Source organism: Canis lupus, chromosome 20, assembly GCF_003254725.2.
Source record: "Canis lupus dingo isolate Sandy chromosome 20, ASM325472v2, whole genome shotgun sequence".
Taxonomy (NCBI): domain Eukaryota; kingdom Metazoa; phylum Chordata; class Mammalia; order Carnivora; family Canidae; genus Canis; species Canis lupus.
The window spans coordinates 4,464,216-4,477,686 of NC_064262.1; the positions used below are offsets into that span (position 1 = coordinate 4,464,216).

The 13,471-nt window shown below is 47.9% G+C and overlaps 1 protein-coding gene across 1 annotated transcript; it reads right to left on the reverse strand.

Moving 5' to 3' along the window:
* Positions 1-410: 410 nt before the first annotated feature.
* On the reverse strand, positions 411-13,453 carry CHCHD4 (coiled-coil-helix-coiled-coil-helix domain containing 4). Its single transcript, XM_025448848.3, has 3 exons — positions 13,238-13,453; positions 5,698-5,796; positions 411-1,535 (listed from the first exon to the last, which is right to left on the reverse strand). The coding sequence occupies exons 1-3, from the start codon at positions 13,257-13,259 to the stop codon at positions 1,234-1,236; spliced, it is 423 nt and encodes a 140-aa protein (XP_025304633.1). The 5' UTR covers positions 13,260-13,453; the 3' UTR covers positions 411-1,233.
* Positions 13,454-13,471: the final 18 nt, after the last annotated feature.

Below are 13,471 nucleotides of genomic sequence, written 5' to 3' on the forward strand. Positions count from 1 at the left end.
CAGAAGCTGTGAGATAATAAATGTTTGTTTCAAGCTGCTAAGTTTTAAAGTAATTTTTTACATGGCAATAGGTAACTAATACACCAGGGACAAATGAGGTATTGCTACATCCTGGCCTAAATTTGTCCTGCAGTTGCCTTGGGCTAGTTATCTAACCTGCAAGGGCTGCAGGTCCTTATCTTCAAGATGGGAAGAGCCTTCCCCACCTCACAAATTAACAGCAGTATCTGTATGAAGGATCTGCTCATTGACAAAACCAGCTGGCTTGCTAGGAATTCAACACAGAAAATTTTAACAGACTCAAACCAGCTTACCAGTATCTTCAAGGAAGAATTTCAGGGAGATTTCCATATTTCTATTTCCTTATCAAAAACATTTTTAATTAGTAAAAACAAAGGACACATTCAACATCAGGTAAAAATCATGTTTTCCTTTAATTGACTATTTAATTCACACCGCTTCTCTTAGCTGCTACTTTGGTAACAATTAGGTCCCCACCTCTCAAGAACATTGCATCTGAACAGACACAGAACCAGTGTGAACACAGGCCCCAAACCAGGGCTTTTGGAATAACACAAACAGCAAAACCAGCCTTTCTCTTCACTCAGAAAGGGATTATGAGTCAGAGGGTCTAAAGCTCCAATTTCCAAACACAGAAAACATGGGAGCTCAACGTAAAAATTAAAACCAAAATGTATCAGAAATGAAATATAGTACCTCCTCATATACTCAAGGTCAAGATGGTTCTTGAGAAATAAGTATCTGAGCATCTGGCCTCTTGTATTAGGAATGGCCCCAGTCCAGCATTTTTAAAGGAAGATGGTTTTGTTTCTATTTCATTTCCCAAAGGGGTATAAAAATCTACTAAAAGGGATATAATCAATCAGAATAAATCAGCTCACTCACAAGACACTCTCAGATAATGATTTTTGGTTGCTGAGTATAGTCAGCACATTATTTTCAAAGTGGCAAAATTCAGGGTAATCTGAGAATTCAAAAGTGACAGCTACATTTGCTGATAGGTTTATGTGAGACACACATACATTTTTTTCCAGTGTATATGTCAAAGGACCAAGATCCCTGATCATCAAAATAAGTTATTTTGTACATTATATAGTGCACAGAACAACAGAGGGAAAGACACTTTCTCGGAGAATGACCAAAAGGCATTTTGCAAAAGGTTCTTATCACTCTGAAGCAGTAGGACTGGAGCCCAGTGCCTTCTGGCCTTTATTAGCTTGACCCCTCCTCTTCTTTGGTTGTAGTGGCCTCAGTGGCAGCTGTCTCTTCTAAACGTTCTGCTGGCTTCTTCTCCTCTTCCTCCTCTTCGTCCTCCTGGGGATAGAGGTCGGGATATTTCTGCATGCATTCCTGCATGGCCCGGAACTGGTCTACACAGTCTGACCCCTTGACATCCTCTGTGCTATAGTGGAAGCAGGAAAAGGCTGACTTGAACTGTTCCCCACAGGGGCCACTGGCCATTCCCCCAAGGCACGGGCAATTCCAGTTAATGTCTCCATTTGGCAGGATCAATCCTAGAACAGGAACATGGGCAAGGAAAATGTGAGACAGGCTCTTAAAGATTTCTGAAAAAGCAAAACCAAGTCCAGTCCTCAAAAGCTACTTGGGAGGTACAGAACAGTAGGAACTGCTGCCTGGTACACCCTTCCCTGTGAATCTACAATTCGACTTGGATTGGGTTCAAATGCTTGGTGCAAATGCAGCATCCTTTGGCTTGGCTGGAGAGAAGCCATCATTGGCAACTTTCTCCATCACTATATATTCTCAGTAGCCTCCCGGTGCGATGGCTGTGGCTGTGCTCCAGAGCTAAACACTGGAAACCACTTAATCCAAAGAAGAAGCCATCATTGGGTTGGTTAACAAGAAGCCTTTTCAAAGCCCCAACACTTTGAGCTAGGTATTGATCTTCTTTTGTTCTCTGCTCCGCTCCCGTTCAAATGATCAGGACCAGACCACCCCATCAAGCCCCTCTGGCTCTACAACCATCCTCAGAAGCTCAGCTCAGTGTGAGGACTGGCAAAGAGGAGTCTAAGCCTTCTGCACCAACAGGAAGATGTCCAAGACATGTTGTGTAAGGACAAAGCTAGTGGCATACCAGATGATGTGGTTCTAGTCTCATAACAGTGAAAATCTAGAGGGATGTTAACCATATGAACCAAACTGCTAAACAGCACATGTGTATCAGGGTGGGGTGCACCTACAGACTATCAGTTGCAATATTCTATAGGCCCCCCTACGTTTGAATTCTACCCTTTCTTGTCTTTGAACCTTATTCACATCTAAATAGTATTTCCTGGGGGCACCCCAGGTGGCTCAGCGGTTTAGCGCCTGCCTTCAGCCCAGGGCGTAATCCTGGAGACCTGGGATGGAGTCCCACGTCGGGCTCCCTGCATGGAGCCTGCTTCTCCCCCTGCCTATGTCTCTCTCTCTCTCTCTCTGTGTCTCTCATGCATAAATAACTAAAATCTTAAAAAAAAAAAAAAAAAAAAATATTTCCTGGTTTTCCAAAATGCTTTCAAGATGATGGCTTCATTTCCTTTTGTAATAGACAGGGAAATAGGATTCATATAGAAGTTTCTTACCTGCTTTTACAGGACCGAGGGTACTCTGTTAAGACTCTAAAATGCCCAGTGAAATTACACAGGTTTTCACTTCAACCAAGTACTAAGGCATGGCACTCTGAGTTAGTGTCCAAAGTCCTTGGCCTAAGCTGAACCCTGCCTCTTCATTCTAGCTCAGAAAACTTCAATGATCAACAGATCTGTGGCTACAGTTCCTTACTGATAAAATGGGCTAACAGTGGGCATCTCAGTGGGTAGCACATCCCCAGCAGGCAATTCACCACTAGACCATCAGCAGCTGCAGGGCACGTACTCAAGTACCAAACTACTTGTGGTAAAACACGTAGTCTTTTTGACAACCTTCTTCAATATGTACTACAAATCGCAGTTTGCACATGAAATTTTTATCGTGTGATGGAGTCTAGTCAGGACTACAGCCAGGGCCCAAAGGATTCCCAGAGCCCAAGCTATCTCCCCCACATCTTACCACCTCTCCCTACCCAGGCCAGCATGGTACAGGTACATCTGTACACCTCAGAGATATTATGGGTTAGGTCACAGACACCACAATAAAGCCAGTATCACATAAAGCATATCAAATTACTTTCTTGGTTTCCTGGTGCATAGGAAAGCTATGTTTGTACCACAGTGTAGTGTATTCGGTGCATAATAGCATTATGTCTAAAAAACACTGTACATACATTAAATGAAAATGCTTTATTGCTAAAGAATGCTAACCATAATCTGAGCTTTCAATGAATTGTAAATTTTTGCTCGTGGAGAGTCTTGCCTGGATGTTGATGGCTGCTGACTGATCAGGGTGGTAGTTGCGGCAATTTCTTAAAATAAGACGACAATGAAATTTGCTGCATCGACAAACTCTTCCTTTCATGTAGCATGTGACGCTGTTTGATAGCATTTTACCCCCCAGCAGAACTTCTTTTAAACTGAAATCAATCTGCTTTATCAACTATTCTAAGTCTTTAGTTGTCATTTCAACCATCTACATAGCATCTCCACCAGATGTGGACACCTAAAGAAACCACCTTCTTTGTTAATCAGAAGCAACTTTTCACCTGATAAAGTTTCTTTTTTTTTTTAATTGAAATATAATGAACATACAGTGCTATATTTCTTTTCAGGTGTACAATATATATAATTCTATACCCTTCTCAATGTCATCAGGGTAAGTATACTCTTAATCCTTTTCACCTGTTTCACTCCATCCCCAGAAGTCATCAGTTAAAGCATGATCATGAGATCGAAGCAGTTCAGTCATGTCTTCAGGATCTACTTTTTTTTTTTAAGATTTTATTTGAGAGAGAGAGTGTGAGAGAGAGCATGAGCAGGGGGGAGGGGGGAGGGAGAAGCAGATTCCCTGCTGAGCAGGGAGCCTGATGTAGGACTCGATCCTGGGACTCTAGGACCATGACCTGAGCTGAAGGCATGGACTGAGCTCCCAGGCTCCACTTCTAATCTCCAGTTCTCTTGCTATTTCCTCCACATCTGCAGTTACTTCTTCCCCTGAAGTGCTGAACCTCTTTAAGTCCTCCATGAGGCTTGGAATCTGCTTCTTCCAAGTTCCTGTTCATGTTGATATTTTGACCTCTTCCCATGCATGAATCACCAATGTTCTTAATGGCATCTAGAATGGTGAATCCTTTCCAAAAAGATTTTCAATTGATTTCACCCAGATCCATCAGAGGAATCACTATCTATGGCCCCTATAGCCTTATGAAATGTATTTCTTAAAACAGTAAAGATGCTAAAAGATGCTTAAAGAGCCAAAGTGACTCTTTGACCCCTGGGCTGCAGAATGGATGTTGTGGTAGCAGGCATGAAAACAACATTCATCTTGTACATCTCCACCAATGTTCTTAGGTGACCAGGTGCATTGTCAGTGAGAAGTAATATTTTAAAAGGAATCTTTTTTTTCTTTTTTTTCTGAGCAGTAAGTCTTAATACTGGGCTTAAAATATTCAGCAAACCATGTTGTAATAGAAGTGCTGTCTTCCAGGGTTTGTTGTTCCATTTATAGAGCACAGGCAGAGGAGATTTAGCATAATTCTTAAGGGCCCTGGGATTTTTGGAATAGCGAGCACTGGCTTCAACTTCAAGTCTGCATTAGCCGCTAATAAGAGTGCCCATCCTTTGAAGCTTTGTTTTTTTTTTCCTTTGAAGCTTTGAAGCCAGGCACTGACTTCTCTTCTGTAGCTATGAAAGCCCCAGATGGCATCTTCTTCCAACAGAAGGCTGTTTCATCTACGTCGAAAATCTGTTTAGTGAAGCCACCTTCATTAATGATCTCAGCTAGATCTTCTGGATGACTTGCTGTAGCTTCTGTATCAGCACCTGCTGCTTCACTTTGCACTTTCATGTTACAGAGACGGTTTCTTCCTTAACCCTCAGCAACCACCTCTGCTAGCTTCACATTTCTCTTCTGCAGCTTGCTCACCTGTCTCAGTCTTCACGCAATTAAAGAGTTAGGGCCTTGCCTCCATTAGGCTCTGGCTTAACGGAATGTTGTGGCTGGTGTGATCCTCCCTCCAGACCACTAAAACCTTCTTCCTATCAGCAATGAGGCTGTTTCACTTTCTTATCATGTGCTCACTGGAGTAGCACTTTTAATTTCTTTCACAAACTTTTCCTTTGCATTCAAGACTTGACTAACTGGTATAAGAGGCCGAACTTTCGGTCTATCCTGGCTCCTGACATGCCTTCCTCACTAAGCTCAATCACTTCTAACTTTTGATGTGATGTGACAAGCTGCACAACCTCCCCTCTCAAACACTTAGAGGCCACTATCAGTTATTAAGTGGCCTAATAATACTGCCATGTCAGGGAATGGGGAGACCCGAGAAGAGAGAGAGACAAGGAAGAGCCAGTCGGTAGAAAAGTCAGAACATATATTGATTAAACCATAACATTAATTGATTAAATTCCCCATCTTACACGGTTTGTGGTACCCAGAACTGCAATAGATCATCAATCAGTTAGTCCATGGCTGGGAAGGACACCTGAGAGCCCAACATTGGCCAGGACAAAATGGGAAAGGAATTTTGGGCATTCTCCCCAGGAAGGGTCTGTGGGTCCCCAGGAGGCCTGTGTCACTTACCATGCTCTTCATACGGATCGTTGGGATCATCAGCCACCAGCTCTGCATTGCTCGGAGTTTCATGGTCCTCTTTGGTCACAAATATGATTCGATCCTTCCCTAGTATTTGGAGAATAGAGGGAAGAAACATCTCACTCAAGAGCAGCCAAGCTGCCCCAAACCCAAAAAAAAAGCCACACAAACCAAGTTTTAAGACTGTCCTATGCAAAACCCCAAAGCGAGGGGACCATCAAACTGCCCTCCCTGAGCTGCATCACTGAGTCTGTGTGATGGTCTAGCAGCCACTTCTACTCCGTGCCTGCAACCAAAACAGTAAATCCACCAAGGTCATGGTGAGGAAGAAGATGCCATATGCACCCTCCAGGTAGGAGATGAAATGCCTGATCTAATGAAACGCAGCTGCTTGTAGTCCACAGATTTGATTACTCTGGTGCAACAACTTTTTCCCTCTTCCCATCAAGAAAGGGGCAGTCCCATCTCAGAACGCCCATGGCATTCCAACTGTCCCCATTATGTCCCATCAACCCATGAAGGCCGCATCAACCTATCGTGTCTCCTATCCTCCCCAGGCCCAGCAGGGAGCTGCAAGCTTGCCAGCCTTCAGACAACTCTAATGGAATGAAGATGACTTGTGAGGGCCTTCGGAGTACCTGCCACTGGGCACCCCACCCCGCTCCACTAGGGCTCAAATGAATGTGGGTGGGGAAAGGGTGGAAGGTTTAGGAAAAATGCATGCAGGGAAAGACTTGTCTCTAGCCCCCCATGGGCTTACCCACACCATTCGAATGCACACAAAGTCTGAAGAGAGAGAGCTTTGACAAGAGGAGACGGCAGTGATGTGGGTGCCCGGCCAGCATCCCCTCGCAGCCCACTTGGCTGATGTAGTCACTGAAGTGTGTCCAAGAAGGTGCCGGGTGGGAGATTATAACCGGCCTCTGAAAGGCCCAGGACACAGGTAGCCCCACAATTAAGCACCCACAAGACTCCCTCTGGCCTCTTGGCCCCTAATCATGGCCAAAAAGAAGGGGTCACTATGGTGGAGAATGCTGTGGCCATTCCCCATGTCCCATGAGGCCTGGGGCTGTTTCCCAACTCGTGGAATGACTGGGGGAGGAGAGATCATTTCATTAAGTGCTGATGTTATCCACTTCTATGACAATCTGCAGTCTGTTATTTTTTAGAACAATCACCAAACCTAAACATAACAGGCTGAGCGGCAGGGTCAGCAGGAGGCCCTGCAAGGAGTAGCATCGCGAAGCCAGCGCTTCATGTGAACCCTGTGAACCGATCAGGCCAGAGCCCCTGGCCCTATGTGCCTGGCTGCTCGGGGGTCCTGAGCCTCCTGAGTGGTGGGAGCCAACTGCATGCTGTGTGAGGAGCGTCTCCTCATGGGAGGCTATGTGGGCACAGGAACGGGAATCAGTGTTGACTGAACTGGGATGGGTGTGATCCATGGCTTTTTATACATCAGAAAACCAGCCCGGAGTGGTTACTCAAAATCAACCAGCCGGCAATGGCAAGGCAATGGCAAGGCAGCCGCTCTCTCCCCTGCACCTTACAGCTGTCCACATTACTTTACCTTCCTAGAGCCAGTGGCCATCAGCTAACTACACAGCAGGAATCTGTCTGATATTCCTGTTGTGGTTGGAGCACTTTGTCTTCAGCACCCTACACACTCTGCATGTCATCAGTTTCCCCTGTGTCCCTGGAAGGCAGACTGGGGCCAGCATGTCCGCTAGCTCCTGCCATCCCATCACTAGCCTGAGAGGAGCCAGGAGGAGCCCCATTTTATAGGGGTGAGCCTAAGGCCCTAGGAAGTAATGTGCCTGAGCTCACACCAGTCTGGAATTTGAACCCAGCTCTGTGTGTCTCCAAAGGCCATGCTGTGGGGATCCTTTACCTAGGCCCACCATGTCCCCTACCTCAAGACACACAAGCATAAAAACAACAGGTGACACAGGGTCCTGAACATGATTCAGACACTGTCCTGAAAGCTTTGTGTGTTTAGGGCAGGAATAAATGTTTTGTACAGTAAAGCCCCAAGAAGCTTAGAATCAAGAGAATGTTTGCCGAGTGAATAAATGGGAGCTTTCTTCTAGGCTACTGGGTGCTCACCTGGGGAAAGGCAAGGACAAATTCAGTGACCCTATGACTACCCATTCTCATCCAGGAGATGTGGGACAACGGGACCTCATCTGGAATGGGATGGGAGACACCTGGCATTTAAGACTCCTCCAGGTCTCATCCAAACTGGCTGTTGGACAAGGCCTTTGTCAGTGGCCCAGAGTGATAGCTACAATGGGGGCAGATGCTGGGCCTGCAGAAGCATGGCTCTCAGAGCTGCTGGCATTTTCTCTCAGTATTGCAGCTGTTTTCCCTTCACATTTAGAAAAGTTCAGTCACATGTTTGTTAAGAGAGACCAAGGAAAAAGATGTGGGTCCACTCCACCGCACTGGGCTGGAATATTTAGGCAACAGGCGTGGGGAAAGTACTGGAGCTAAAGCCAGAGCCACACTTCCAGAGACAACTGTTCAGGGGACAGAGGGAAGGCACCCTTCTATGCCTCCACAGGGTCTCCCTCACAGGGTAACAGACAGTTGAGGATGGCCAACCCTTGGCACGCTTGGGGACTGGGCCTCCAGCCCACCCGTGGTGCTGCCGTCCCATGAGCAGCTCCTGCCTGCGTGTCACATGGGAGCTCTCCCTCCATGCGCTCAGCTGTAGTCCTGTCCCTGACTGTGAACTCCTAGGATGGGTGCCTCAACTCCTCTACCCAGCCAAGGCCACACAACTGGGGAGTGCACAAGAGGAAGCAAGGGCCTGTCCACCTGCTGCTCACGTGAGAGCACCATAGGGCCCCCGTGGGTCTTTGACTGACGTTTGGTGGCCTCGTCGGCATTGTCATCACACAAGCAAAATGAGCTTCATCTGGAAATCCTTCAGATTGTAAGAGCCTCGAGAGCAAAGTACTGGGTCTTGCTGCTCCTCACCTCCTCCACCAGTCTTTTTACTTAGTGGATGTTTATTTAAACATTTTAAATAAAGTTGCACTTTATGGATACCTTTAGTTGATTATGGTGGCTTCACCTAAGTCTTACAGGCTTCACGGACAGAGATGAAGTGTGGGGAGAATGGGCCTGCTGAGCTCTGTCTGGCAGAAAAAGCAAGGATTCTGGGGATCCCTTGATGGCTCAGTGGTTTAGCGCCTGCCTTCGGCCCAGGGCGCGGTCCTGGAGTCCCGGGATCGAGTCCCACATCGGGCTCCCTGCATGGAGCCTGCTTCTCTCTCTGCCTATGTCTCTGCCTCTCTTTCTCTCTGTGTCTCTCATGAATAAATAAATAAAATCTTAAAAAAAAAAAAAAAAAGAAAAGAAAAGAAAAAGAAAGAAAAAGTAAGGATTCTGAGCCTCACTGACCAGCACTTTTCCTACCCTGGATGGATGTCTTGGTCTGTTCGGGCTGCTATACCAAAATACCACCACTGAGGTAGTTTATAAACAGAAAGTTATTGCTCACAGCTTTGGAGGCTGCAAGTCTAAAATCAAGGCCCCAGCCTGGTCACCTTCTGACAAGGGCCCCTTCCTGGGTCACAGCAGCTGCCTTCTTGTTGTGTCCTCACAGGGTGGAAGGGGCTAGAGGTCTCTCCAGAGCCTCTTTTATGAGGGTATTCATCCCATATATGAAAGCTCCATCCTCAGTCCCTAAGCACCTCTCAAAGGCCCCACCTACTAATACTACCACCCTTGGAGGTCTGAATTTCAACCTATGAAATTGGGGGGACACATTCATACCCTAAAACTGGGGGAAAGAAGGTCCCCCAGGTGATCTATGGTTTCTGGGCAGGGATTTATCTTTGCATCCCTAATCCTGGTATCCAGATGGTGCTGTTTGTTACATGGACAAATAATAAGGGCTAGAAACCATCTGTAGAAAGAACAGAAGCACAGCTCTGAGCCTGAGACAGAAGTCCAGTTTTGGGAGGTCTGGCTCAGTGGCATCAATACCACAGAGCTTTAGGCCTGGGGTTCAAATATGGACTTAAGCACATAACAGGCTGTGATCTCAAGCACCTTCTTGTGGCCTCAGGAAACAGGTCCCCCAGCAGCTCAGCCTCTTCCTCCCATGGTCAGGGCAAGAACCACAAGATTTTGCTTAAACAAAAGAGGTGAAGTGAGTTTCTGCTCTCACCTGAAATTCCACTCAAAAGACAGTAATTTTTTAAATGGCATTAAATGACAAGGATAGAATGGCCACAAAAAGAGATAATCACAGACTAGAAAGGTCAGTAAAGTTTGAGAAGTGGGCAAGCTGAGAGCAGAGTGCTCTCTGATCTAACAAAGCTGAGCCCAAAGTCACATGGAGGGGAAGTCGGCTAGAAGAAAATCCATTGTCACCCCCGGACCCTGGTAAGAGTCAGGAATCAGGGGCCGAAGCGCCCACTCTGAAAGCAGGACTTAAGGGTGAGGCTGAAAATAGGAAGACTGATTGAACAGCTAGATACCAAGACACCTCCAATTCAGTAGTTTTTCCCATCCTTGACTCCTTTCTCTCAACCTCCATCTTCCAATCTGGTTGGCACTCTACCTTCAAATACAGGCAGAAAAATCTGCATCCCTCACCTCTAAGAGGCCATCTCCCACCACTTACTCCCTCCATTCCAACGCCCCCTTGCTTTTACTAGACACATAGGTGCACACCTACTCTAGGCCTGGGCCTAGGCTGTCCTCACTTCTGGAAGCACTCTCCAGATATCTTCACAACCACTCTCTCCCTGCCTTCATACCTCCTGCTCACATGCCGCCTTCTCTGACTGCTCCCCATCTCCCTTGGCCTGTTTTTTTCCTCCAGTGCTTTTCCTCACCTGATGTTTTACCATATATTTGCTTACCCCTGTCACCCCTATGGAAGTATCAGCTCTTCCTGGGCATGGATTTGTCTCTTCCATTCACTGAAGTATCCCCAGAGCTTAGAACAGTGCCCAGAACATGGTGGGTAATCAAAATGTGTTGAACAAATAAATGTAGAACGGAGAAACCAAACTGAAGACCTCAGCAAAGAACAGGAAGACAGAATCATTACTACCATTCAGTAGATTACAGCAAAACAACCTTGGATGGGTGGTCTCATTGCTCCCAGAAAGGGGAACGGAATACACGGAATCTTTACATGTCAAAATCTTCAGCAGATCCAACCCGGAAAGAGTGCCCATCTCTTCCCCAATGCTAAGAAGCAGATCATGTCATCTGTGCTCACCAGCACCTGCTCAGAGGCTGGCACATCACCGGGGCTCAATAAATGTTTGCTGAGGAACTGGAGAAAGCAGACAGCAATAGAGAAGAGGAAACAAAAAGAAGGACTGGTGTAGCACTGATACTGAAAAGTGTGGGTGGTCTCAGGCCAGGGAGAAAGGAAGAGTCCACACTATGGAACACCTTGGAAGCCAAAGCTTTTAACCCGAAAGCTGGAGGGTGGGGGGTGGGGACCCTTGAAGTAAATTTGCACAGGCAAGTGACTGATTCAGAACTCAGAATGAAGAGCCAGCCGTGGGAAGAGCTGAAGGACAGAGGTATCAGGCAAAGTACAACCAAGATGCAAGTGTGGCTCAGCAATGATGGGGTAGTTAGAAATCAGGCTGGAGAGGCACCTGGGTGGTTCAGGTGGTTAAGGTTCTGCCTTGGCTCACGTCATGATATCGGGGTCCTGGGATGGAGCCCATGCATTGGGCTTCCTGCTTAGTGGGGAATCTGCCGCTCCCTCTCCATCTGCCGTTCCCCCTGCTTGTGCTCTCTCCCCCTCTCAAATAAATAAATAAAATCTTAAAAGAAATCAATCAATCAACCAACCAGTCAGGCTGGAGCCATATAAGGTAGGGGCTTTCAATTCTCATCCCCAAATTAGAGACAGATCTTTGACCCAGAAAAAGATAAAGATCCATGCTTTGGTGGCAGATGGAAACTACCTTTCCTTCCCAAAAAAACCTGACTCCTAGATATCCTTACAGGCAAGGAGAGGTCTTACTCATCTGCATAGCCTCATTATATCTAAAAAGCTCAAAATTATTTGCTAAATGAAGTAAATCAGAAACCCAGAGGAAAAAAAAAAAAAAAGAAAGAAAAAAGAAAAGAAACCCAGAGAAAGAAAATTTTAAAAAAAGAGGTCTACTAACAAAGTGGTGAGGGCAGAGAACTTTTGTTCATGGCACCACTATTTATCACTAAAAATAGTACTCAGGAGAGACATCAGTGAGTATTAGAAAAATATAGTATTATGGCTTTATGACCCCAGAAAGGAGTGGGTCCAAAAGCAGAATGAGGTACTGGGGAAAAAGCTTGACATTTTAGACTGAGCTGTTCTAACAGGATGTATGAAAGACCTTGGGTAGGTCATCTCCTCTGGTCTTCAGATCCCTGAAACAAACTAAGGGAACCAGACTGACTATTCACCAAAGAATTTCTGGGTGAGTTCCAACTCTCTGTGTAGCTTTACTTTCTCATGTGTCCACCATTCCTATCAACAGGCACAGCCAAGATGCCCGTGAGTGATCTGCTAAATGAATGAAGACCAACTTCTCATCTTACAAGACTGGAAACTGGGGCCTGGTTAGATGGCAGCTCAGGGACAGAAAGCTAGTTAGTGGCAGTGTGTGGGGAGGCCCTGGGACTCCTGGGTTCTTCAGCAGAGGTAGGAACAGATGAAGGAGACCGGAGAGAGGTGGGAGGAGATGGGGACTTTGCTGGAGAAGTGGAGGTGGTGGTGGAGGTGATAGAGGTGGTGGGAATGTTTGCTGGAGGTGGAGGTGGAGGTGGTAGAGGTGGAGGTGGTGGTGGAGATGGTGGAGGTGGTGGAGGTGGTGGTGGAGGAGGAGGTGGAGGAGGTGGTGGAGGTGGTAGTGGAGGAGGTGGAGGAGGAGGAGGAGGAGGTGGAGGTGGAGGTGGTGGAGGTGGAGGTGGTGGAGGTGGAGGTGGTGCTGTTCCAGCTGAGAGCTCCTGGAATCCAAGGGGCACCAGACTGGGCGGTGATCAGACTGCGGCAGCTCGAACCCCAGCTCCAGGGCCGACGGGGTCCGGTGCCTCAGGCGTAGTAGGCGCTCGGTAGATGCACCCGTGGGTGGCACGTTGAGCACTCCTGTACAGCGCGTGCGGAGGAAAACGCGCGACGTGTGGTCAAAAGCGGTAGTAAAAACAATAAATCCCCAATTACAAGCCAGAGAAAGCGGGCTGAGCACTTCCCGTGCCCCCCCCAGTTTACAAGGCTCCCACGTGCCGATCCTACGGAGGTCCGGGTTCGAGGCTCAGAGTGACCTTGGACCAGCCTCATTCCTCCCGGTCTCCGTCCTCTCATTTGCAAGGCGGAGGTGGCGGCCCCACCGCCAGGCCCTCCCAAGGGTCCCGAAGAGGGGGCCCCGGGCCGCGCCTGCAGCCGCCCGCGCCCGCAATGGGGTCGCGGGACGCCGGGGCCTGCACGGCCGCGGGGGGGCAGCCCCGCATGTCCCCTGCAGGCCCTCGTAGGCCGGTCTCCATGGCAGCCCGACCTCCCTACCTTCCTGCCGGCAGTAGGCCATGGCTGCAGCCCCGGGGCTCAGACCTGGCGGCGGTAGCGGTGGTGGCGGCACAGGCGGCAGCGGGCTCACGCGGTGACCTCTTCTTAGGCAGGGCGGGCGGCGCCGAGGCCCACGCGGACCCGCCCCCTCCAGGCCTGCCCGCCGCGCGCCTGCCTCCGCGCCCTCCCAGCCCCAGCCCGGCCCCTCTCAGCCGGGAACTACATTCCCCAGGG

Coding starts and splice junctions, on each gene's coding strand:
- CHCHD4 (XM_025448848.3), bottom strand. CDS start 13,259: ATGGCCTACTGCCGGCAGGAAG. Junction 5,797..13,237: donor GGCCTACTGCCGGCAGGAAG/GTAGGGAGGTCG, acceptor TCCAAATACTAG/GGAAGGATCGAATCATATTT. Junction 1,536..5,697: donor CGATCCGTATGAAGAGCATG/GTAAGTGACACA, acceptor TTCCTGTTCTAG/GATTGATCCTGCCAAATGGA.